This window comes from Hyla sarda, chromosome 2 (genome assembly GCF_029499605.1).
Source record: "Hyla sarda isolate aHylSar1 chromosome 2, aHylSar1.hap1, whole genome shotgun sequence".
Taxonomy (NCBI): Eukaryota; Metazoa; Chordata; class Amphibia; order Anura; family Hylidae; genus Hyla; species Hyla sarda.
In genome coordinates this window covers 55,797,878-55,823,781 of record NC_079190.1, presented here as the reverse complement: position 1 = coordinate 55,823,781, position 25,904 = coordinate 55,797,878, and the positions used below count along the sequence as shown (strand labels likewise).

The following is a 25,904-nucleotide window of genomic DNA, read 5'->3' as shown; positions in this document are numbered from 1 at the left end:
GAAACTGAGCAGGATCAAGGGAGATTGTGGTATTGTAGGGATATCTGTGAGATTTATCAAAACCTGGGAATAGTGGCCCAAAATAAACAATGAGATCGCTTCTTTAATTTTTCACAGGCCTCTTTAAAAATGAAAGAAGCAATCTGATTGGTTGCTATGTGCAACTGCACAACTTTTCCTTTACACGGGTTTTTATAAATCTTCCCATTGTTTCTATTCAATTAATTAATACTTTTCCAAATTGTTGTATCTTTATAAGCTGGGTGACATGCAAAATCAACTAACTTACAGTGGCTGCCGTAAAAGGGGTATTCCAGGAAAAAACGTTTTTAGATATTTCAACTGGCTCCAGAAAGTTAAAAAGATTTGTAAATTACTTCTATTAAAATAAAGAATCAAATCTTAATCCTTTCAATAATTATCAGCTGCTGAAGTTGAGTTGTTGTTTTCTGTCTGGCAACAGTGCTCTCTGCTGACATCTCTGCTTGTCTTGGGAACTGCACAGAGTAGAAGAGGTTTGCTATGAGGATTTGCTTCTAAACCGGGCGGTTCCCGAGACAGGTGTCATCAGAGAGCACTTAGATAGAAAAGAACAACTCAACTTCAGCAGCTTACAAGTACTGAAAGGATTAAGATTTTTTAATAGAAGTCATTTACAAATCTGTTTAACTTTCTGGAACCAGTTGATATGTTAAAATAGGTTTTTCCTGGAATACCCCTTTAAATGGCAAATCCACCAACTTGATCCTTGCACCTAGATATTTGTCATTTAGACACACTGGAAATGTAAATATTTTTATTTCAGCAAATGAAAGTTATTGTTTGTTTAGCGATAAGTTGTAAAATTCAGAAATTTACTCGCTATATCTATTGCTCATAGTTTGTAGGATCTCTGCTTGCTGTCATTCAATATTTATTGTTTCCTTTCTGTTAATATAAATCTGTCCTGGTTGGTGATCACACAGGTGAATGATTTTCATTCTGAATTCCATACAGGTATAAGAACTGTGTCCTATATTGATTGGTGCCCTTGTATGTTCACCACATGACTTGGACCGATTTTTATCCCTGTGTCCCCTCGGATTAATAACAGCAAGCAGAGATTTTGAAAAACATTAGAAATTGACACAGAAATACCTTTTGGAAAATCACATTTTGGCTGTAACCAGATGACCCCTTTTACAGTGTAATACGACAAAAAGGGATTTACATTTACTGATTTCTTTTTTCCTTTGGAGGAAATTCTCTTAACCTCTTAAGGACATCGGGATTTATAATTTTTTCCCGTTTTTTCCTCCTTGTCTTCTAATAGCCATAATGCTTTCAATTCTCCACTAAGAGACCCATATGAAAGCTTGTTTTTGTACCAATTGTACGTGGTAATAGCATCAATAATTTTAGCACAAAATATATGGTAAAACAACATTTTTTTTTTGTGGGGCAATTTTTTTTTAATGCTAATTTGGGACCCCATCTTGCTTAGTGAGAAGCGCATATTGTCTGCCACTAGACGGCACGCGCTGCATTCATTTCTATGGTAGCGCTGATGATTGCTGAGTGCTGGAATCGGGTCTCTTCGGAGCTCCCATAGAAATTAATAGAGCGTGTGCTGTCTCCTGCACAGGCTTCTCACACAAAGTCAGGACCTGTTCCGGAGATAGTGGGGGGTCCCAGCACTCAGACCCCCTCGCGATCAGCTACTAATCCACTATCCTGTGGATAGGGAATAAGTTAATTTCGGCTGCAGTACCCCTTTAATGTTTTTTTTCCCATTTTATTCTCATAGGGGACTATTACGATTGCAAACACTGAAGAAAGCTGTGCTATAGCATAGGATTGATCAGTATTATCGGCACTCCATTACAACAGGCAGTACAGGAGCGCTTATAGGAGAGGACGGAGTTACATAGGAACCCTCTGTCCATCCTCTCAGCGGATCAGGACCATGTGAATTTGCTGAGCTAGCTGGAAATGCTTTTTACCCGTTTTAGACACTGCAATTACTTTTAATTAGCTGTGGGTTCCGGCTGCTGATAGCCACCGGATTCTCCAGGTATGAAGCACGCTTAGCTTCTGAGCACGCTTCATACATTGGGAACTGGATGAGGTAATACATTTATGCCCAACGTCCTGTATGGGTTAAATTATTGGATAAACCTTATTTAAAGGGGTACTCCGGTGAAAACATTTTTTCTTTTAAATCAACTGGTGGCAGAAAGTTAAACATATTTGTAAATTACTTCTATTAAAAAGTATTGTAATCCTTCCTGTACTTATTAGCTGCTGAATACTACAGAGGAAATTCTTTTCTTTTTGGAATGCTCTCTGATGACATCACGAGCACAGTTCTCTCTGCTGACGTTATTATAATAATAATAACGCTTTATTTATTGTTGTCCTTAGTGGGATTTGAACCTAAGTCCCCAGCACTGCAAGGCTGCAGTGCTAACCACTGAGCCACCATGCTGCCCTTTGCATACATCTGCTATGCATGGTTGCTAAAATGGACAGAGATGTCAGCAGAGAGCACTGTGCTCGTGATGTCATCAGTGTTCCAAAAAGAAAGGAATTTCCTCTGTAGCATTCAGCAGCTAATAAGTACTGGAAGGATTAAGATTTTTTAATAGAAGTAATTTACAAATATGTTTAACTTTCTGCCCCCAGTTGATTTAAAAGAAAAAAGGTTTTCACCGGAGTACCCCTTTAAAGGAGTACTCCATCGCTAAGACATCTGATCAAGGGGGTCCCACCGCTGGGGACCCCCGTGATCTTCCACGCCGCACCCCGTTAGAATCATCCCCCGGCTGATTCTAACGGGGTGCGGCGTACCCCGTTAGAATCAGCCGCACCCCGTTAGAATCAGCCCCGGAGCGTGCTTGCACGCTCCGGGGGCTGATTCTAACGGAGTGCGGCGTGGAAGATCACGGGGGTCCCCAGCGGCGGGACCCCCGCTATCAGGCATCTTATCCCCTATCCTTTGGATAGGGCATAAGATGTCTTAGCGCCGGAGTACCCCTTTAACTGTAGGCTGTAATATGGTGTTTTCAAGCAGATGTCGAAGCTGCAGCTTGTCATACACACTAATACCTGTCAGCACAAAGGTCTGTAAATACAGTACATGAAGGTTTATCTTCCCAGGAAACTCATTTGTCTTTCTGTCATGTGATTTCTAATTCTAGAACCACCGAGCTGTCTCCTTCAATATCCCTCACACTGCACATATAAATTATCCACCAGTGGTTTGTCCGTCTCGTACTACAGACTCAACAAGCAGCGTATCTGGTGTCATAAAACAATATTCACTAATAAAGTCTTCATTGAGACTCTGTCCATGAAACTTACCATGGGGAAAAAACTGAAATTTTTCATATCACCGGGCTTTACTTACTGTAATTCTGCCGGGTAAGATGATATTATTGAAATGTTTTATGTTGTTTTTATGTTAAACATATTTTCAGTGTTTTGCTAAATAATAAATAAATCAATAAATCCAGAACGCAATCCTGTCCGGCTGCAACATCATCTGTATCCCAGCTGAAGCAGAGGCATGGAAAAAGTCCAGTAAGTGAGGGCAGGACTAGAACTCCATTGTGCTCTCTCCTGTCCTATCAGACTGCAGCATGAAAACAGAAAGGACGGGGTTACAGAGCAGCCTGCAGTGACTGGATGGAGAGACCCAGCACAGCACAGCAGACTCAGGTAGAAAGTGGATGCATGGTGTGTGAGCTCAGTGCTTGCCTTGGACACACCCCTTCCTGAGCAGTGAATGTCAAAATGAGCGAGCAGCAGAACAAAGGGATTTGTGAGACAATTACAGAAGCTAGACACATAAAAAGACATGTAAAGCATCTGCATGACCTAGTGATTAACATATAGAAGCATTATTTATTTCTGTGATATGACAGGTACACTTTAACCTCTTAAGGACGCAGGGTGTACCTGTACGCCCTGCGCCCGCTCCTGTGATACAACGCGGGATCAGGCACTGACCCTGCGTCATAGTGGGTCAGTCCTGGCACCTAGCAAAGTCCGGGACCTGTGGCTAATACTGGACATCATCAATCGCGGTGATGTCCAGTATTTACCCCTTAGACGCTGCAATCAAAGTTGATCGCTGTGTCGAAAATGAAAAAAAAAATGCTTCCTGGCAGCTCAGTTGGGCTGATCGGGATCACTGCGGTAAAACCACAGTATCCCGATCAGCTGGAGACACACAAGGAGGGTCCCTACCTTCCTCCTCGGAGTCCGATCAGCAGTTGAATGCTCCATGCCAGAGATCCAGGCTGGAGCAATGGAGCGCCGATAACACAGATGTGTGCAAATAGCTGGAGGTTAGCAGTGATGCTTTGTGTATTGCCCCTTACACTCACTAGTATGTTCTGCACCTAGCCCAGCGAATGAGCATGGTCAAAGCCGAGTTTGCTGTCGAATCCGAATCTAATTTGACAGCAGATTACAGATTTAATCCTTTAGTCACAGTATCATCTACAATGCACTATTTTGCCATTGATGTTGACTATTAGTATTGCTCAGGATAGGGTTGTCGAAGTACCAGAAGAAAAAGTTTGAGAAGCCAAGGGTTATATGATGACGGTACTCTCTACATTTTCAGAACTACACTGCACAGCCAGTTCACCTAAGTCGGGACTGGAGTCTCAGAAACTACAACTCCCAACATAGAAACATAGAAGATGTCGGCAGATAAGAACCATTTGGCCCATCTAGTCTGCCCAATATTCTGAATACTATGAATAGTCCCTGGTCTATCTTATATGAAGGGTTAGCCTTATATCTATCCCTATCTTATATGAAGGATAGCCTTATATCTATCCCTATCTTATATGAAGGATAGCCTTATATCTATCCCTATCTTATATGAAGGATAGCCTTATATCTATCCCTATCTTATATGAAGTATAGCTTTATACCTATCTCTATCTTATATGAAGAATAGCCTTATACCTATCTCTATCTTATATGAAGTATAGCCTTATGTCTATCTCTATCTTATATGAAGATAGCCTTATACCTATCCCTATCTTATATGAAGGATAGCCTTATACCTATCTCTATCTTATATGAGGTATAACCTTATGTCTATCTCTATCTTATATGAAGGATAGCCTTATATCTATCTCTATCTTATATGAAGGATAGCCTTATACCTATCTCTATCTTATATGAAGGATAACCTTATACCTATCTCTATCTTATATGAAGGATAGCCTTATACCTATCTCTATCTTATATGAGGTATAGCCTTATGTCTATCTCTATCTTATATGAAGGATAGCCTTATACCTATCTCTATCTTATATGAAGGATAGCCTTATGCCTATCTCTATCTTATATGAAGGATAGTCTCATACCTATCTCTGTCTTATATGAAGATAGCCTTATACCTATCCCTATCTTATATGAGGTATAGCCTTATGTCTATCTCTATCTTATATGAAGGATAGCCTTATACCTATCTCTATCTTATATGAGGTATAGCCTAATGCCGATCTCTATCTTATACGAAGGATAGCCTTATACCTATCTCTATCTTATATGAAGGATAGCCTTATACCTATCTCTATCTTATAGGAAGAATAGCCTTATACCTATCTCTGTCTTATATGAAGGATAGCCTTATACCTATCTCTATCTTATAGGAAGAATAGCCTTATACCTATCCCTATCTTATATGAAGGATAGCCTTATGCCTATCCCATCCATGCTTAAAGGGGTACTCCCCTGGAATACTTTTTTTTTTTTTTTTAATCAACAGGTAACAGAAAGTTAAACAGATTTGTAAATGACTTCTATTCAAAAATCTTAATCCTTCCGATACTTATCAGCTGCTGTATGTTCCAAAGGAAGTTCTTTTCTTTTTTAATTCCCTTTCTGTCTGACCACAGTTCTCTCTGCTGACACCTCTGTCCATTTTAGGAACTGTCCAGAGTAGAAGCAAATCCCCATAGCAAACCTATCCTGCTCTGGACAGTTCCTAAAATAGACAGAGGTGTCAGCAGAGAGCACTGTGGTCAGACAGAAAGGAAATTCAAAAAGAAAATAACTTCCTCTGTAGTATACAACAGCTAATAAGTAAAGGAAGGATTAAGATTTTTTAACCCCTTAACGACGCAGGACGTATATTTACGTCCTGCGCCGCCTCCCGCGATATGAAGCGGGATCACGCCGCGATCCCGCATCATATCGCGTCGGTCCCGGCGCTAATCAACGGCCGGGACCCGCGGCTAATACCACACATCGCCGATCGCGGCGATGTGCGGTATTAACCCTTTAGAAGCGACGGTCAAAGCTGACCGCCGCTTCTAAAGTGAAACTGAAAGTGACCCGGCTGCTCAGTCGGGCTGTTCGGGACCGCCGCGCTGAAATCGCGGCGTCCCAAACAGCTGATCGGACACCGGGAGGGCCCTTACCTGCCTCCCCGGTGTCCGATCGGTGAATGACTGCTCCGTGCCTGAGATCCAGGCAGGAGCAGTCAAGCGCCGATAATGCTGATCACAGGCGTGTTAATACACGCCAGTGATCAGCATAGGAGATCAGTGTGTGCAGTGTTATAGGTCCCTATGGGACCTATAACACTGCAAAAAATTAAAAGTGTTAATAAAGGTCATTTAACCCCTTCCCTAATAAAAGTTTGAATCACCCCCTTTTCCCATAAAAAAAATAAAACAGTGTAAAAAAAAATAAAAAATAAACATATGTGGTATCGCCGCGTGCGTAAATGTCCGAACTATAAAAATATATCATTAATTAAGCCGTACGGTCAATGGCGTACGCGCAAAAAAATTCCAAAGTCCAAAAAAGCGTATTTTGGTCACTTTTTATACCATTAAAAAATGAATAAAAAGTGATCAAAAAGTCTGATCAAAACAAAAATCATACCAAAAAAAACTTCAGATCACGGCGCAAAAAATGAGTCCTCATACCGCCCCGTATGTGGAAAAATAAAAAAGTTATAGGGGTCAGAAGATGACATTTTTAAACGTATAAATTTTCCTGCATGTAGTTATGATTTTTTCCAGAAGTGCGACAAAATCAAACCTATATAAGTAGGGTATCATTTTAACCGTATGGACCTACAGAATAATGATAAGGTGTAATTTTTACCGAAATATGCACTGCGTAGAAACGGAAGCCCCCAAAAGTTACAAAATGGCGTTTTTTTTCGATTTTGTCGCACAATGATTTTTTTTTCCGTTTCGCCGTGCATTTTTGGGTAAAATGACTAATGTCACTGCAAAGTAGAATTGGCGACGCAAAAAATAAGCCATAATATGGATTTTTAGGTGGAAAATTGAAAGGGTTATGATTTTTAAAAGGTAAGGAGGAAAAAACGAAAGTGCAAAAACGGAAAAACCCTGAGACCTTAAGAGGTTAAGGCGTTTTTCTGTTTTTGCATTTTCATTTTTTCCTCATCACCTTCTAAAAATCATAACGCTTTCAATTTTGCACATAATATTCAATATGATGGCTTATTTTTTGTGCCACCAATTCTACTTTGCAGTGATATTAGTCATTTTACCCAAAAAATCCACGGCGAAACGGAAAAAAAATCATTGTGCGACAAAATTGAAGAAAAAATTTCATTTTGTAATTTTTGGGGGCTTCCGTTTCTACGCAGCGCATTTTTTGGTCAAAATTACACCTTATCTTTATTCTGTAGGTCTATACAGTTAAAACGATACCCTACTTACATAGGTTTGATTTTGTCACACTTCTGAAAAAAATCATAACTACATGCAGGAAAATGTATACGTTTAAAATTGTCATCTTCTGACCCCTGTAACTTTTTTATTTTTCCACGTATGGGCTTGTATTAGGGCTCATTTTTTGCGCCGTGTTCTGAAGTTTTTACTGGTACCATTTTTGTGTTGATCGGACTTTTTGATAGCTTTTTATTTATTTTTTTATAATATAAAAACTGACCAAAAATACGCTATTTTGGAATTTGGAATTTTTCTACGTGTACGCCATTGACCGTGCAGTTTAATTAATGATATAATTTTATAGTTCGGACATTTATGCACGCGGCGATACCACATATGTTAATTTTTATTTTTATTTTTATTTATACAGTTTTTTTTTATGGGAAAAAGGGGGTGATTCAAATTTTTATTAGGGAAGGGATTAAATGACCTTTGTTAACTTTTTTTTTTTGCAGTGCTATAGCTCCCATAGGCTATAGCACTGCACACACTGATCTCTTATGCTGATCCCTGCAAAGCCATAGCTTTGCACGGATCAGCGAGATAGGGGCTCGATTGCTCATGTCTGTAGCTCAGGCTTGGAGCAATCAAACCCCGTTCGGACGCCGCGGAGAGAGGTAAGGAGACCTCTGCTCGCCTCCCAGCTGATCGGAACATCACGATTTTATCGCGATGTCCCGATCAGCCCGACTGAGCTGCCAGGAAGCGTTTACTTTCGTTTTCAGATGCGCCGCGTCTGAAGGGTTAACAGCGCCCGGCACAACGATCGGCGCCGCACGCTGTTAGCTCAGGGTTCCGGCTATTGTTAGCAGCCAGGATCGACCCGGTGTGATGCGGGAGTCACGGCGTGACCCTGTTTTTCACAACGGGACCGGGCTCAGGGCGTACAGGTAAGCCCTGAGTCCTTAAGGGGTTAATAAAAGTAATTTACAAATCTGTTTCCCTTTCTGACACCAGCTTTTAAAAAAGGGGAGTACCCCTTTAATTACACTCCTTCACTGAATTTGCAGCTACCACTTTTGCATGAAGACTATTCCATACATCCACTACTCTCTCAGTAAAGTAATACTTCCTCATATTTCTGCGGAAATTTGATTCACCGATTCACAGAATTTTCCCAAAAATTTGTTTCGGTATGAATTTATTTGTGGTGAATTGCTATTAAAAATGGCTATTTCTGGCCTACGGAGAGCCTCAATAGGGGTGTAGAGCACTTTGCCTTGCTGTAACATGCATAGGGTGTCTGCTGGGTTAGTGAAATAATACTGTCATTCAGTATGACATGCAGGTCAGAGGCAACGCTATTAGAATCACTGTCGCAGAGCGGCACAATGCCTGGAGGTGGCATCAGCATGAAGGGACCATATAGTGGCTGAATGACAAAGCGTAGAGGTGGCGGCAGCATGAGGAGAACATATAGTGGCTGAATGACACAGCCTGGAGTTGGCAGCAGCATGAAGATACCACATAGTGGCTGAATGACACAGCCTGGAGTTGGCGGCAGCATATAGTGGCTGAATGACACAGCCTGGAGTTTGCGACAGCATGAGGAGAACATATAGTGGAGGTGGCAGCAGCATAAGGAGAACATATGGTGGCCGAATGAGGCAGCCTGTAGGTGGCAGCAGCATGAGAACATATGGTGGCAGTATGAGACAGCCTGGAGGTGGCATCAGCAGCATCAGGAGTCCTGAAAGTGGTGCGGTGGGTGGCAATACCCGGTGACGAAGGTGGGTGAAAATAGAAGAACTTGACATCAGATGTGTTGCATCAGGTGGGTGGCAGGATCAGAATAGTAACTGAGGCAGGTAGGCAAAAGAAAATGGTCTCTTTTGTAAAAGTGTTAGTGTGCACAAGTTAATATTGAGGATATGCATTACGTAAAACGTGACTTTTAATATTATGTTTAGGATAAAATACATGGACCCACATTTTTTTTTTAAATCAAACATAAAGAAAGGTGTGCAAAAAACACCATGTGCCACCTACACCACCATGTATTGATGTGATGCAAAGACCACTAAAAGGTGGAAGGGAAAAACGTATGGTCCATTGTAACTGGTGGGGGTAAAAACTTCCCTTGCAAGGCCCTATGCTTGCATTATTAATTCCCTTCTTGGCAAGAGTTATTCGCCCTAGAAAGGGCAGCCCCACACAGGAACCTCTTCCGATTTCCACCTACAAACACTGCCAATTCCCAGGGTTTTTAGGTGGAAATAGGGATTGGTTCCTGTGTAGGGCTTCCCTTTTTAAGACGAGTACCACTTTCCTCGAAAAGGTGGAAGGGAACAACGTATTGTCCATTGTAGCAGATGGGGGGGGGGGGACTTCCCCTGTAAGGCCCTCCTCTTGCCCTATTAATTCCCTTCTTGGCAAGTGTTACTCACCCTAAAAAGGGTGGCCCCACACAGGAACCTCTCTCTATTTCCACCTAAGAACCCTGGGAAATGGCAGTGATTGTAGGGGGAAATAGGGAGAGGTTCTTGTGGGAGCTGCCCTTTTTAGGGTAAGTAACACCTGCCAAGAGGGGAAGTAATAATGCGAGATTGTTACAGTCAGCGATGCGGTCAGACTTGCTGACCGCAAGCGCATCCCTGTCTCTGCTGCTGGCGTTGCTGCGGTTCACATCCTGCGAATCCGCATCCCGCGAATCCGCTCCCTGGTACGCATCCCGCGAATCCGCTCCCTGGTACAGCAGCAACAACCACCACCTGCTCCAGTGGTTCCACCGATGTCGGCAGCATCCGTCGGTCCCAAATTTCGTTTACCCTGCTGACGAGGAAGGGGATCCTAAATTGTGCAGGGAATTCGTGATCCAGTGCTCTATGCATGTCAAACTGATGGCCGATCAAATCCCGACGGAACGTGCCAAGGTGGCCTTCGTGGTTAATCTGCTCTCTGGTAAGGCTTTGGCCTGGGCCACTCCTCTCTGGGACAGAAGCGACCCAGTGACTACTCGCCTGCAAGCCTTCCTCTCAGAATTCCGCAGCGTCCTTGAAGAGCATGCTTGGTCTTTCTCTGCAGAAACTGTGCTTCTGAATCTCCGCCAAGGGGATTCTTCTGTTGGTGAGTAAGTCAAATTTCGCACCTTGGCTTCTGAACTTGACTGGAATAATGCAGCCCTTTGTGCCACCTTCATAAAAGGCCTTTCCAACAAGGTCAAAGACGCACGGGATCTTCCTTCTACCTTGAGTGAACTCATTCTCCTGTCCACTCGTATTGATGTGCGCTTCGCCGAGAGGCAAGAGGAAATTCATCTCGAGGGTGAACCTGCTCCTACTCCTCATTTCCCTTGACTGGCACCCATGTTCCAGCAGATTCCTCTGTCACCTGCCTTACCTCCTGCTGAAGAAGCTATGCAAGTGGACCGGGCTCACCTGTCCCTACATGAGAGGTCTCGCCTCTATTGTGCCAATTGAGAACATTTCCTCAAAGATTGTCCTCTTCGTACTTCTCGTCCAGGAAACGCACGCACCTAGGGCACGTTGAAGAGGCGTCCCTAGGTGAGAATATCTCCTCTCCTCGTTTGTCTATGCCGGTCCAAATCTTCACCTCTTCCTGGACATTGTTTCATGCCTCTCCTTTCTTGGACTCTGATTCTGCAGTGAATTTCATCAATGCTTCCCTGGTCCACCAGCATCGTCTTCCAGTGACACGGCTCAGCAAACCCCTATACATCTCAAACACCAACAGTGAAAGTCTGAACCTCGCGGTACAATACCTCTCGGATCCTCTGACGATGCACGTGGGAGTTTTACACAAAGAGAAGATCATGTTCTATGTGCTTCCTTTTTGTACTTCAGCGGTTCTTTTCGGTTTACCTTGGTTGCAACTTCACACACCGGTTCTCAATTGGCAAACTGGTGCAGTCTCTTGCTGGGGCCAACCCATTATTCTTAAAAGTTTTTCTCATGGGGATGTCTCTTCCACTCCTGTCTCTGGTTCCTCTTACATCTTTGAAGTTAAAGAGATTTTGGCCACCATGATTGTCAGAGGAAAACGCTTCTTCTTGGTGGATTTGAAGAGGTTTGGGCCAGAAGAAAGATCTTGGGAACCTGAAGAGAACATACTGGACCATGGTCTTACTCATCGGTTCCTGCGACCCAAAAAGAGGGGGAGACCTAAGGGGGGGGGTACTGTTACAGTAAGCGATGCGGTCAGACTTGCTGACCGCAAGCGCATCCCTGTCTCTGCTGCCGACACAGCTGCGGTTCGCATCCCGCGATGTGAACGCATGCGACCGCCGGGTCTCTCCACCTCCTCCCCACTCTGTCTCCTCCACTCTCCGTGTTTGCCAGAGCACGCATCCCCACATACTAGGGCACGCGAGACGGCTCTTTAACATTTTAAGGGGCAGCGCATTATTGATAGTTGCTAGTCTCTTTTGACCCTATATAACCCTGCACTTCCTTTAATCCTTGCCGGATCTTTGTGCCTTTTTGCCTAAGAGAAAGCATTTACTTGTGTCTTGCCTTTCGGTGTATCTGACCCCTTGCTACGTGACCTGACCTTGCATCGTTGCCGCCAGCCCAGACCTCCAGCCTGTCCTGACTTCATCTGTGCCTCATCCTTCCTGTGCCACGTTATACCTCGGCATCCCGCTTTGTGGCAGACTCTGGTGAAAACCAGCGGCACCTTAGAATTCGCTCCCTGGTACGCCCCACGCCATCATCCTCACCGGTCAGTGGATCCACCCCACCACAGCCGTAACAGAAAGTAGGGCCTTACAGGGGAAGTTTTTACCCCCCACCGGTTACAATGGACCATACGTTGTTCCTTTCCACCTTTTAGAGGTCTTTGCATCACATCAATACTCAATGGTGTAGGTGGCACATGGTGTTTTTTGCACACCTTTCCTTTTGTTTGATTTAAAAAAAAATTTGGGTCCATATATTTTATTCTAAGAGAAGTTAAATTTTAGCTAATGCATATCCTCAATACTTAATTGTGGTCTGATGCCAAGGACTGTCTGTAACTGGGGAGCAGCACCTTAAATATGTTTAGCACTATCCATATTTGTGAAGTGTTGGAGTGGCACAATGGTCAATCTACTCTGATGCATCAGGCATTGGTGGGTGGAAATTCTGGCTGATCCATGCCTGATTCATCTTCATAAAGGTCAGTGTCTCCACATTTTTTGTGGACAGACGAGTTCTCCTTGGGGTGACTATGGCCCCCATCGCACTAAACACCCGCTCTGATGGCACACTACTGGCCAAGCAGGACAGCTTTTCCAGGGCAAACTCTGCTAGTTTCAGCCACAAATCAAGTTTGGCTGCCCAGAAGTCCAGCGGATCTTCAAGGAGTGGTGGTGTGGTCATGTCAAGGTATGCCACCACATGCTGGTTCAGATTCTGCTCCAGGTCTACCTGCTGATGATGAGTTGCTTCATCAGAAACTGTAGACTCAGGCTGCTGCTAATGAAGCTGGTACTGCTCCTGCCACCCCACATCTCCCCTCCCCAGCAGCCATGGCAGTGGCAGGTGAGCACAGGGGGCCCACCGAGTCAGACCTGCGAGATGATGGATGATGACACAGATAGGCATCGGCCAACTGACTAGGTAGGATGTCTCTGTAGTAGGTCAGTTTATGCTCCCTCTCAGTGGGTGTAAAAAAGTCCCCCATTTTGTGTCGGTAGTGAAAGTCTAATAAGGTGGAGAGCTAGAAGTCATCCCTCTGCCGAATGGTGACAATTCGGCGGTCACTATGCAAGCAAGTGAGCATGCATCGTGCCATTTGTGCAAGTGACTCAGAGGGACTCCCTGCATCGCCCTCCACTGCATACTGCCACGATGTGTCTAGGTCCTCTGTCTTGCCTTCCTCATAACCCTCTAGCTCCTATGGCTGCTCCTGCTCATCCTCTCCTGTCAGATGACTTGAAAAACCACCCATCTCGCAAAACCTAAACTGTGCTCCACTGTGCCCCTCCTCCTACAGTTCAACCCCCACATGGCTCACGTGGCCGTTAGATGTAGGCGCCATGTCTCCAGTGCCCTGACAAGCCATTGTTTCCAACAAGTGTTGTAGTAGATGAAGCAGTGGAATGACGTTGTTCATCCCGTAATCCTGGCAACTGACTAATAATGTGGCTTCCTCAAAGGGCCTGAGCAAATGGCAGGTGTCATGTATGAGCTGCCACTGGTCGACATTGAAGTTACACAGGGAAGTACTACTATCCACTTGGATAATCAAGAAATCGATGATGGCTTTTCTCTGTTCGTATAGTTGGTCCAACATATGGAGGGTGGAATTCCAACATGTGAAAACATTGCAAATCAGACTATGTTGGGGGATACCGTTCTGACGCTGCAGCTTAAGGAAGGTGTGCTTTGCCGTGTACGAGTGGCTGAAGTGCATGCAAAGTTTCCTTCCCATTGTTAAGATGTCTTGCAGATGGGGGGAACACTTCAGGAACCGCTTGACATCCAGATTGAACATGTGTGCCATGCAGGGCACATGTCTCAGGCTTCCTTGTCGCAGCGCAGACAAGATGTTCTTCCCATTGTCGGTCACCATGGTTCCCATTTCCAGTTTTCATGGAGTAAGCCATGATTCGATTTCTTGATGAATTGCTTTTAGCAGTTCCTCCCTTGTGTGACTCAGTTCACCAAGGCAAACCATGTGAACAGTGTGACACCACCATGCCCTGCGCACATTGTATGCTGTAGGGGCTCTGAGACTTGTCCGTGCAGTGGAGGCTAAGGACACGGTGGAGGATGAGGAGGTGTAGTCGCACACTGTCACAGGATCAAGGGCATAAGAGCATGGAGGTGGAAGCGGGGGGACCTGTCCAAGTTGTGGTTGTGGCTGTGCAGGACCACATTCACCTAGTGAGCCATAAAGGACATATATTGTCCCTGCCCGTAGTTACAGCTCCACACGTCGGCGCTGCCGTGCACTTTGGTACACACTGACAGGCTCAAGGACTGGCCCACCTTCTGTTCCACAAAATTGTGCAGGGCTGGTACTGCCTTCTTCACAAAGAAATGACGGCTTGGGACACTCCACCTCAGCTCGGCACAAGCCATCAGTTCTCTGAAAGGTGCAGAGTCCACCACTTGAAAAGGGAGGGACTGCAGCACCAGCAACTTGGACAGGAGCACATTCAGCTTCTGTTCCATTGGATGAGTGGGTGCATACGGCTTGCTGGCGGAATGACTTACTTGAAGTAGGAGAAGCAGGAGCATCTTGACAGAAGATGGGTATGACACACAGCTCCCTTCAGCTGAGGTTGTGGAACTTTGGCAGGCTGAAACAGGGACGGCATGCCACTGGGTGATGCAGCAGGCTGGACCATGAGATTGGAGCAACGGTTCTCCCAGGCCGCTTTATGGTGACGCTGCATATGTTGATGTAGGGCCGTGGTGCCAACAACCCTGGCCACGCTTCACCTTCTGCCGACACATCTTGCATCCTCTGGATTCTTGATGAAAAACTGCCACACTGCCGAATTATTGATTTTCACACCAACAGTCTGCACTGATTGACTGCTACTGCTGCCGACTCCAGAAACCCCTGTTCCACTATCTACTGGGAAGGTAGGCTGCCGCGAAGCAGGTGGTCTACCCCTGGCATGTTTGGCTCCAGACTTTCCACTTCGGCCACCATGCTGACTCCCAACCATGCTACCACCTTGCTGGCTCAGCTGCTGCCTCATGGGCAACCTGCAACCCTCTTCTCCTGATGATGATGAAGCCCCTTCTGCACTCAGCTCCCATGTGCGATCGGCTTCATCATCATCGAGTTGTTTCTGCACGTCACTGATGTCCTCCTCAGGTTCCTCAACAGTGTCTGCTTCAGGAGCCTGAACACTCGCAACACTACCTCCCACGCCACTCTCCTCATCACTACTTGCCCGCCTAGCGGAGGAAGCGGCGGATGTCTCCTCCGCTTCTTCTGAAAAAAGCAAAAAGGAAGACCGACGGGAGGGCGTCTAGCGTGATACCGTTGGTGACAGGTAGGAGAGTAGTAGGAGAATAGGCAATGGGTGCTCACCTTGAGCAAGCAAAAAACTTGCATATAAACCCACAATAGGGTTAGTAGTATAGATGCTGGTACACCGGATGCAGCTGCTGGGCCCAGGGTACAGGACAGGACTGGCCAGTCCTGGAGGAATATACAGTAGAGAGGAAGGAAAAAACCCTTTCAAAGGGCGCTGCTGTCGTCCTAGTGAGATGAAGATAAGAAGCCCAAGGCAGAAGTATTTTGCAAGGTTTAGCTTCTTTACTGATGCAGAATCATAGCAAACAGGGATACAGACTGTATCCCTGTTTGCTATGATTCTGCATCAATAAAGAAGCTAAACCTTGCAAAATACTTCTGCCTTGGCCTTCTTATCTTCATCTCACCAGGACGACAGCAGCGCCCTTTGAAAGGGTTTTTTCCTTCCTCTCCACTGTATCCTCCACTTCTTGGCTGGGCAGTAGCTGCTGACTGTCCTCTAGTAAAACGTCCTCACTAAATAGTGGAACTGAACTCACAGCATAAGATACTTCTGTGGGGGAAGGAACAGCATAGGACAGAGGCAATGGGAGGACAGGGATTGCTCCCAGGCCATGCCAACTGGTCGAGACACAAACACAGATGGGTTGCTGGTCGAGACCCTACCGCTAGCTGATACCGGGAGCTCAGGCCTCTCGCTGCGACTCCTGCTGCCACCTGTCCCTAGTCTGCTGTGACCTCTGCCTGATGAATTTAGGCCTCTCCCACTCCTCTGTGCATGTCCTGGCACTTCTCTGCCTGACATACTTAGTGTGAATATGAGGGGAGTACAATACGCTCCACTAAGCTTAAAAGAGTATTTGTCTACAACACCAGCAGGTGTGTACTTTTGTCTGGCCTTTCACAGTATCTAGGCCCTTAAGAATTTAGCAGGAACAAAAAAGTACACCACTTAGATGTACGTATGTGGTATGCAATTATGTGGGGAGGACAAAGCGCTCCACTACGCTTAAAACAGTACTTGTCTACAACACCAGCAATACATACCAATGCTGCAGCATACAGTCGCTGTGTACTACACCCAGAATTGCACTTTCTCTCTCAATCTTACTCCCTTCCCTGTCAGTGCTTCTAGGCTGGATTTGGGCTTGAGGTGAATCGCTGCTGTAAAAAAGCTTTTCTGTGCAACACACTGCTCTCTGTCCCTCTCTGCAATAGTGCGCTGATATGACTGGGAGGTAAATCGCTGATGGCTGCCGATTATATAGGGCTGTGAGATCACAGGGGTGGAAGGCTGCTGATGCATGTGATTCATCCTGCCTACCCTTGTTCCCTCCTTCCCAAGATTCCTTGCCCCATCTCCTCACATGTGAATCCGCCATTTTAGATGCTCTGGAGCCTGGAGCGCACTAAATGGAGTTTAAAGGGGTATTCCAGGATTTTTTTTTATTTGACTATGCTACAGGGGGGTGTAAAGTTAGTGTAGTTCATAATGTAGTGTCTGTACCTGTGTGTGACGGTTTTTTCACAATTTTTCTGTGATTTTCACTCCAATATTTATTTCTACCAGCATACAAAATGACTGTTGTCTCAGATTTTTCCAAGCTTGCAATGTGGCCAAGACCTGACTCACTAGTCAGTTGATGACAGGGAGCCTGTCTGCTTCAATGGGTGGAGGGATCAATCTGCAACTAATGCAACAGCTGTAGGCACCCTGATTGAAAACCATAGGTTTTGAATGGATGCAGCTCATTTTTGTTTCAATGGGTGGGGTGGCTGATGTGTGGGAGGGAGGAAAATGGAATTGAGGGATTTGTAGTCAAAAAAAGAAAAGTTAAATAGGAAATACAAATTCACAAAAAGCTAGCCACAGTGTTCTGGTAATCTCATGACATAGCCATTTAGCCCCAAGACAAGCGCAGATCCTTCGTAAGCATGTCCATTATTGCCTGCCAGGTACGTACTAAAATCACCTTATGGTGGAGAACCCCTTTAATGAAGAGATTCGCACAATCGAATTACGGCGATATTCGCTTTCAATGCAAATCAAATTTTTCCTGAAATTCGTAATGAATTCGGATTCGGCAGATTCAATTCGCTCATCCCTAGCAGAACCCTTTCCCTCCTAATATAAAACTATGTCCTCTTGTGGTAGTTTTTCTACTTTTAAATATACTCTCCTCTTTTATTGTATTGATTCCCTTTATGTATATAAACGTTTCTATCATATTCCCTCTGTTTCGTCTTTCTTCTATACATGTTAAGATCCTTTAACCTTTCCTGGTAAGCTTTATCCTGCAGTCCATGTACTAGTTTAGTATCTTCTCTGAACTCTCTCTAGAGTATCTATATCCTTTTGGAGATACGGCCTCCAGTACTGCGCACAATACTCCAAGTGAGGTCTCACCAGTGTTCTGTACAGCGGCATGAACGCTTCTCTCTTTCTACTGTTTATACCTCTCCATATACACCCATGAGCACTTTCCTCTCTACTGCTCATACCTCTCCCTATACACCCATGAGCACTTTCCTCTCTACTGCTCATACCTCTCCCTATACACCCATGAGCACTTTCCTCTCTACTGCTCATACCTCTCCCTATACATCCATGAGCACTTTCCTCTCTACTGCTAAGACCTCTCTCTATACACCAAAGTATTCTGCTAGCATTCCCACTGCTCTATTACATTGTCTTCCTGCCTCTAAGTCTTCTGAAATAATGACCCCTAAATCCCTTTCCTCAGATACTGAGGTCAGGACTGTGTCAAATATTCTATATTCTGCATGATGGCTTTTACGCCCCAGGTGCATTATCTAGCACTTATTCTGACCTTTTCATTTGGTGTATCCCTCCAGGTTACACATTTTTGTGTCATCAGTAAAAAGACCAATATCTTACCAACGAGACCTTTTGCGATATCACTGATAAAAATATTAAACAAAATTGGTCCCAATACAGATCCCTGAGGTCCCCACTGGTAACAAGACCTTGCTCTGAATATTCTCCATTGACTCCAACCCTCTGTTGTCTGTCACTCAGCCGCTGCCTAATCAATTCTACAATATGGGAGTCTAAGCTCAATGACTGTAGTTTATTCATAAGTCTGTCCCAACACCAATAAACTGCCAGAGCGTGCTAGGAATAGTTATTTTTAACAGCTGCAGAGCCACAAATTGACAACCACTGATCTTTGCTATGAGATCTGAGCAGTGTTTCCCAACCAGGGTGCCTTCAGCTGTTGCAAAACGACAACTTCCAGCATGCCCGGACAGCCAAAGGCTGTCCGGGCATGCTGGGAGTTGTAGTTTTGCAACAGCTTAAGGCATCCTGGTTTAAAAACACTGGATTAGATGTTGTCCATTACACATGGATATGCAGTAACACCACTATATCTGAATATAACCCATATATATTATCACAGTTGAAGGACATGGCTGAGTTTTGGCCGCAGTATTGGTCACTACGCCATTTCATTTTATATCTTAGACAAGATTGATGTAAAGGTAAAGGTATATGTGTTCCTTACCTTATTGAAGAAATACTGAGTTGTTACAGCAAATACTAAAAACCCGCAGCTTGTTTTTTGGAATTCTTTCCGGATAAATAGGAGCTCCTTCGCCTGCTCCTCACACTTGTCTTTTAACCTCTGGACGGTCTGTCGATCTGGCTCTCTGGTCTGTACCTCTGTCTTTGCTGCGTAGCCATTCTTGGTTATCGTCGGCTTTAGTTTGGGATGCCCTGGAGAACATGAGTAAATGGAATATGAGTGAAATAAAGCCCCAGGTATTTTATATCCATTTTATATATTATAATATGAATATATATATATATATATATATATATAGATATATGTATAAAACTCAACGTGTGTATGTATGTATGTATGTATATATGTATGTATGTATGTATATATGTATGTGTGTATATATGTATGTATGTATGTATCTATGTATGTATGTATGTGTGTGTGTGTATGTATGTATATATGTATGTATGTATGTATGTATGTATGTGTGTATGTTCCACAAAAACTTTCAAACGGCTAAAGATATTAACATGAAACTTGGCACACGTTACTTATATGTCAGCAACAAACATAGGAAAGGTAATTTAACCCTTACTCACCCCCATTTGCCAGGGGCTGGGCTTATGTTTAAAGTCCCATGCAAGTCAATGGGAAATATATGTTACTGCATAACTTCCAAACGGCTGGAGATATTTCGATAATACTTGGTCACATGTTACTTATATGTCCACTTAAAATATAGGATAGTTAATTTAACCCTTAACTACCCCCATTTGTGAGGGCCATTTTTTTTTTTTTTTAAAGTCCTATGCAAATCAATGGGAAATGTATGTTCCCATCTAATTTCCGTTAGGCTGGAGCTATTTCATTACCTGGTACACATATTACGAGTCAGGATATGAGGACGGGATGGGAGGTCAGGATAGGAGGACGGGATATGAGGACGAGATAGGAGGTCAAGATAGGAGGTCGAGATATGAGGATGGGAAAGTAGGTTGGGGTTGGAGGACGGGATAGGAGGTCTGGATAGGAGGTCGGGATAGGAGGACAAGATAGGAGGTCGAGATATGAGGATGGGAAAGGAGGTCGGGATAGGAGGACGGGATAGGAGGTCAAGATAGGAGGTCGAGATATGAGGGCGGGGTAGGAGGTCGGGATAGGATGTCGGGATAGGAGGTCTGGATAGGAGGTCGGGATAGGAGGACAAGATAGGAGGATGGCATAGGAGGTCAAGATAGGAGGTCTAGATATGAGGATGGGAAAGGAGGTCGGGATAGGAGGACGGGATAGGAGGTCTGGATAGGAGGTCAGGATAGGAGGTCGAGATAGTAGGTCAAGATAGAAGGACGGGAAAGGAGGTCGGGATAGGAGGTCGGGATAGGAGGACAGGATAGGAGGTTGAGATAGGAGGTCGAGATAGGAGGACGGGATAGGAGGTCGGGATAGGAGGTCGGGATAGGAGGTCAGGATAGGAGGTCGGGATAGGAGCTCGAGATTGGAGGATGGGATAGGAGGTTGGGATAGGAGGTCAAGATAGGAGGACAGGATAGAAGGTCAGGAACGGGATAGCAGGACGGGATAGGAGGATGGGATAGTAGGAGGACGGGATAGGAGGTCGGGATAGGAGGACGGGATAGGAGGACGGTATAGGAGGTCGGGACAGGAGGTCGAGATAGGAGGTCGGGATAGGAGGTCGGAATGTGGGGTCGGGATATGACAACAATATATGAGGACTGCATATTAAGTCAAAAGCTTCCTCCTTTGTTTATTTTCCTCCCCAAAAAGGATTAGGAAGGAAAAACCGGGCAACGCCGGGTACTCAGCTAGTATATATATATATGTGTGTGTGTGTGTAGGTAGCAGGTTATCATGGGAAGGTGTGTAATGCCCTTGTAATCTCTTAAATCAGCAATGTCATTAAAACTAATTTTTGCTATTGTACTCCTAATGGTAAATTAAACATTTTTCTAATGTACTTTGTTTAATTTTTTTTTTAGTTTTCTATGTTTTATTTGTGTTAAAAAAAGCTGCCACTAGATGTCCCCCTACTTGTCCAGAGCACATTCCCCCCCCCCCCCCCCATCTCTTGCACAGACTTTGGACTCCTGCTGGCTTGGCAGAAGTCCAAAATCAGGAAATGCTGTCTGAAGTGTTGAAGGTGTGTGTGTGCAGCCTTAGCCAATAATAGCTCATCTCACACTGAACTGCTCTGGGCTGTGTGTAGCAGAGTGAGGGAGGAAGTTCTCCCCTGTATGGCCTCAGATGATGTCATGCCGGCTGGGGAACACCCCTTCCAAGTCTGTGAATCTGATTGATGCTAAGCAGAATAATAATAAAAATAAATGCAGGAGGTGGTTTATCATGATGGGGGCAGTGAACTGGGAGGATTATAAAATTTAACAAGATCATGACAGGTACTCTTTAAATGGGCACTGTCACCAAACATTTTTTGATATGTTGTAGTACTTATGTACTACAACATATCTCTAATATACATTAATTTTTTTTTTCATTAAAATTGTTTAATTTACATTTGAAAACCGGCCACTAGGGGTCTCCCTCCTAGACGTCACGCATGAATTCGGACCGATGCCGGCCGGGCATTGGTCCTAATTCATTCAGCCTGGCCTCGCACGCCGGCCTGGCTCCTGGTGTGAGGTAGGACTGCCCTGCATTTTTTTCACTTTATTCTTTTTCGGGGTGGGAAGTGGGTTGCGTTGCGGGGTTCGGGGGAGCGGGATGTGCGGCAGCTGTTTTCACCACAGCGTGCCTCCAGTTGTTTCCCCACTACAACTCCCAGCATGGCCTGACAGCCAATAGATGTCAGGACAAGCTGGGAGTTGTAGTGGTGAAACAGCGAGTAGCGGGTTGCATGGCGGGGTTCGGGGGAGCGGCATGTGTGGCAGCTGTTTTCACCACAGTGTGCCTCCAGTTGTTTCCCCACTACAACGCCCAGCATGCCCTGGCAGCCAATAAATGTCAGGGCAAGCTGGGAGTTGTAGTGGTGAAACAGCTGGAGGCACACTGAATAGGTGAACTAAGGGCGGAAATGTCGGCCCCAGCAGGCATCAGTGATGTGGTGCCTGCTGGGGAAGTCTGCATGGTAGTGAGCACACTACCAGGCAGACAAAAAGCATTTTTAATATAGTAAAAAAAAAATTAAAGGCAGTAAGGGGGTTAGGGATAGATGGGCAATAGGCAGGGACAGAAGAAAAAAAAAGGATGGTGGGAGCTACACTTTAAGGACCACCTACTATCATTTATCCCAGATGGTCATGGTCCTGAAATGTGTGTTTAAGTTAACTCTATGTTCTGTAATATGACCTGCATGGTGTGACCCCGGTCTCTATTGGTCTTGGTAATCATACAGACCATGTAATCACTATGTCTGTAGCAAGGATTTGCTGCGGTGTCCTAAAAGAATTGGCCTCTTTGCAAATATAGGCAGCATATTTCTTAACCCTTTGGTGCCATTTGCTATAATTTTACACTGCTGGTGCTCTGTAGTTAGTTACAGGTGCCATAAATGAATGACATGAGCATGAAGCGGGAACAGGAGCTTCCGCAGTGAGTGTCAGCTGTATATTACAGCTATTAGAAAAGCAACACACACCAGTTGCAATAGATTTCAAATTGTTGTTCCTAACTGTTCTATCAGCAAAAAACTCTAAAATGACTGTATATTACAGCCTATAGTGCCGCAACACCCAGGATCAACAGCCATTTTACCCATTAGATGCTGTGGTCAATTGCAACAGTGGCGTCTAAGCAGTTCGACAAAGAGAGCATACAATGTGATCTCAAAGTGCTGATGGGCATCTCTAGCAGACAGTATCTAATGAATGCTCCTATGTCTGCAACTTGTGTGCACCTAATAGGCTGCCTATCAGCATTATTCCTGCAGTCATAATACATTGCAATACAGATGCAGTATATTATGCCTGCAGGAGTAATGCTGAGTAATGCAGATACAGATTGCAGTGTACCTTTGAACCAATCAAGTTACTGCATGGTACGGTACGGATGTATTGCAGTGTACTATTAAACCAGTCAAGTTATTGCACGGTCAAGCATCCTAAAGGGACTAAAAAGTCACATTGTTAGTAAAATTAAAAAAAGTCATTGAACTAATACATATCAAAAACAACAAAACTTTTGGTCATGAAGACCTGAATAACTCCAGACCTGAACAGGTTAGATTGTAATTAACTTTCTAGAAAGGGTAACTGCTCCAAGTCTATATTGATACCATGAGAGATACGCTGAAAATCGCCCACGTAGCACAGCCACAGTAAAACAATTAAGGCAAAGAAGTCAGCCAGTCAGTATTGTCACTGCCAATAAGCTCCTGTTGTGTGCAGCCTCCGGGAGGGGGATAGTGATGCGCTGTCCAAGCTGCGGTGCTGAAATCCCAGATGGTAATCACCAGGCTCAGCCGCTTTATCACACACAGCTGCAGACTGGCCAACTGGTAAAATATCTTCACATTGTACAGAGTAGTGTATATATATATATATATATATATATATATATAGCAGAAGAATCCTGGCAGGATAGGTCATGCGCAAACCTAGAAGAATACAACCATGCACAAATACAAAGTGGCGCCCATCAATCACCCATGTCAATAACACAATCAGTAGTATACTGGTAACATTACATAGGATAGCTGGGGGGGACGTTAGTGTAGGGAAGCTTTAGGCTATGTTCACACGGCTTAAATGTCTATAGCAGGAAGGCATTTCCATGCGGATTCCGCTGAAAAAATTGACAAGACAATTCTTTCTTTGGAGACCAGAATTTTAATTTCCATGGCAGATGTTTCCAGGGTGGCAATTCCGCCGTGTGCACAGTGCAGCAGAATCCCATTGAAAATAAAAGGACTCTGCTGCAACGAAATCTCCAAGTAAAAATTTTCTTCCGGATTCCGCTTGGAAATTCCCCCGTGTGAATGAGGTCTCACTGTTCATAGTTCAGCAGATTGACAAGAGCTATTTGTACTGATCTCTCCTACCGATGGACATACAGCTCGGCTCAGAGTTTATGTGTTCTGAATGTAAAGAGAAGGGACAAGTCACTGCCAAACAGCTCTGCCAGTGGTTTATCTTTCCAAAATGTTATATGAATTCTCTTCTCTGTCCTGTAACCTGTGTGACTGCACACCTCCCTGCCAGCAGACCAAACCCCCCCCCCCCCCGCGCTTTAAAGGGGTACTCCGGTGGAAAACATATTTTTAAAATCAACCGGTGACAGAAAGTTAAACAGATTTGTAAATTACAATGAATAAATAAATAAATAAATACCGGTGCTTATACAGATGAAAAATGTATAATTTATGAATAAATACAGGACTTAAAAAAGAAGCGTTCCCTTGATTAGCAGCAATCCAAATATTCGGTAGTCAATGATGCCTCCAATGTTACAAATGAGGTAACTATAATCAAGTTACCTCATTTGTAACATTTGAGGCATCATTGACTACTGAATATTTGGATTGCTGCTAATCAAGGGAACACTTCTTTTTTAAGTCCTGTATTTATTCATAAATTATACATTTTTAATCTATATATGCGCCGGTATTTATTTATTCATTACAGTTTATTTTACTTTATATATGGTCTACAGGGACCCATCTAAAATACCTGGCAGCTAACCTAGTGTATTAGGAAGCGCTGGTATAAGATATATATAAAAAGATTGGTAAATTACTTCTATTAAAAAATATTTAAACCTTTAAATCTTAAACCTTCCAGGACTTTTTAGCAGCTGTATGCTACAGAGGAAATTCTTTTCTTTTTGAATTTCTTTTTTGTCTTGTCCAAAGTGCTCTCTGCTGACACCTGATGCCCGTATCAGGAACTGTCCAGAGCAGGAGAAAATACCCATAGCAAACTGATGCTGCGCTGGACAGTTCCTGACACGGACAGAGGTGTCAGCAGAGAGAGTTGATTTAAAAAAAAAAAAAAATTTCCACCAGAGTACCCCTTTAAAGGGGTACTCCGATGCTTAGACATCTTATCCAATATCCAAAGGATACGATCCACCCCTCAATGCAAGCCTATGGGAGGGGGCGTGACAACTGTCACGCCCCCTCCCATAGGCTTGCATTGAGGGGCGGAGCATGATGTCACACGCCGCCGGCCCCGAGTTCGCCGGTAATCAGACCCGGAGCGAACATGCTTCGGGGACTGATTTTAACTGGGGTGTTGAATGCAAGATCACGGGGGGTCCCCAGCGATCAGGCATCTTATCCCCTATCCTTTGGATAGGGGATAAGTTGTCTAAGTGCCGGAGTACCCCTTTAAGGGCCCAGTTGCAGCTGCAACCACTGTAACCCCTATAGCTATACCACTGGCCTTGTGATAGAGGGACAATTAAGCCCACCACATGACTCAGGGAGCAAATGCAACTACAACGTCTAACCCCCCCTAAAGCTATACTTCGGGTCTAAGGTTGTTTACATACATTCTCCTTTGCTATTGTTTTTTTCCTGCAGCGGAATTTCCATGCAGAATATAGTTGTTTTTTTCAACTATACTAATTGTGTTAGTATTCACTATATTCCCTATCATTGTATTCATTATCTTGGACATTTAAAATAAGGGAGAAGTTTTAAGATGAAAAAAAAAAAAACATAAAAATATGCAATTTTATTGTCATAATAAAGCATTGGTAAATGTAGTACATCTGCCCTCTATAAGGCTTTGCTAAAATA

The 25,904-nt window shown here is 44.2% G+C and overlaps 1 protein-coding gene across 3 annotated transcripts in view; it reads right to left on the bottom strand.

The window, feature by feature from the left end:
* The window catches only part of MTUS2 (microtubule associated scaffold protein 2), a 697,108-nt gene that overhangs the window by 135,716 nt on the left and 535,488 nt on the right, over nt 1-25,904 (bottom strand). For all 3 annotated transcript variants that reach the window (XM_056561844.1, XM_056561842.1, XM_056561843.1), the window contains exon 7: nt 19,190-19,401. In XM_056561844.1, the coding sequence (XP_056417819.1) occupies nt 19,190-19,401 (212 nt within the window). The remainder of the gene's footprint in view (nt 1-19,189; nt 19,402-25,904) is intronic.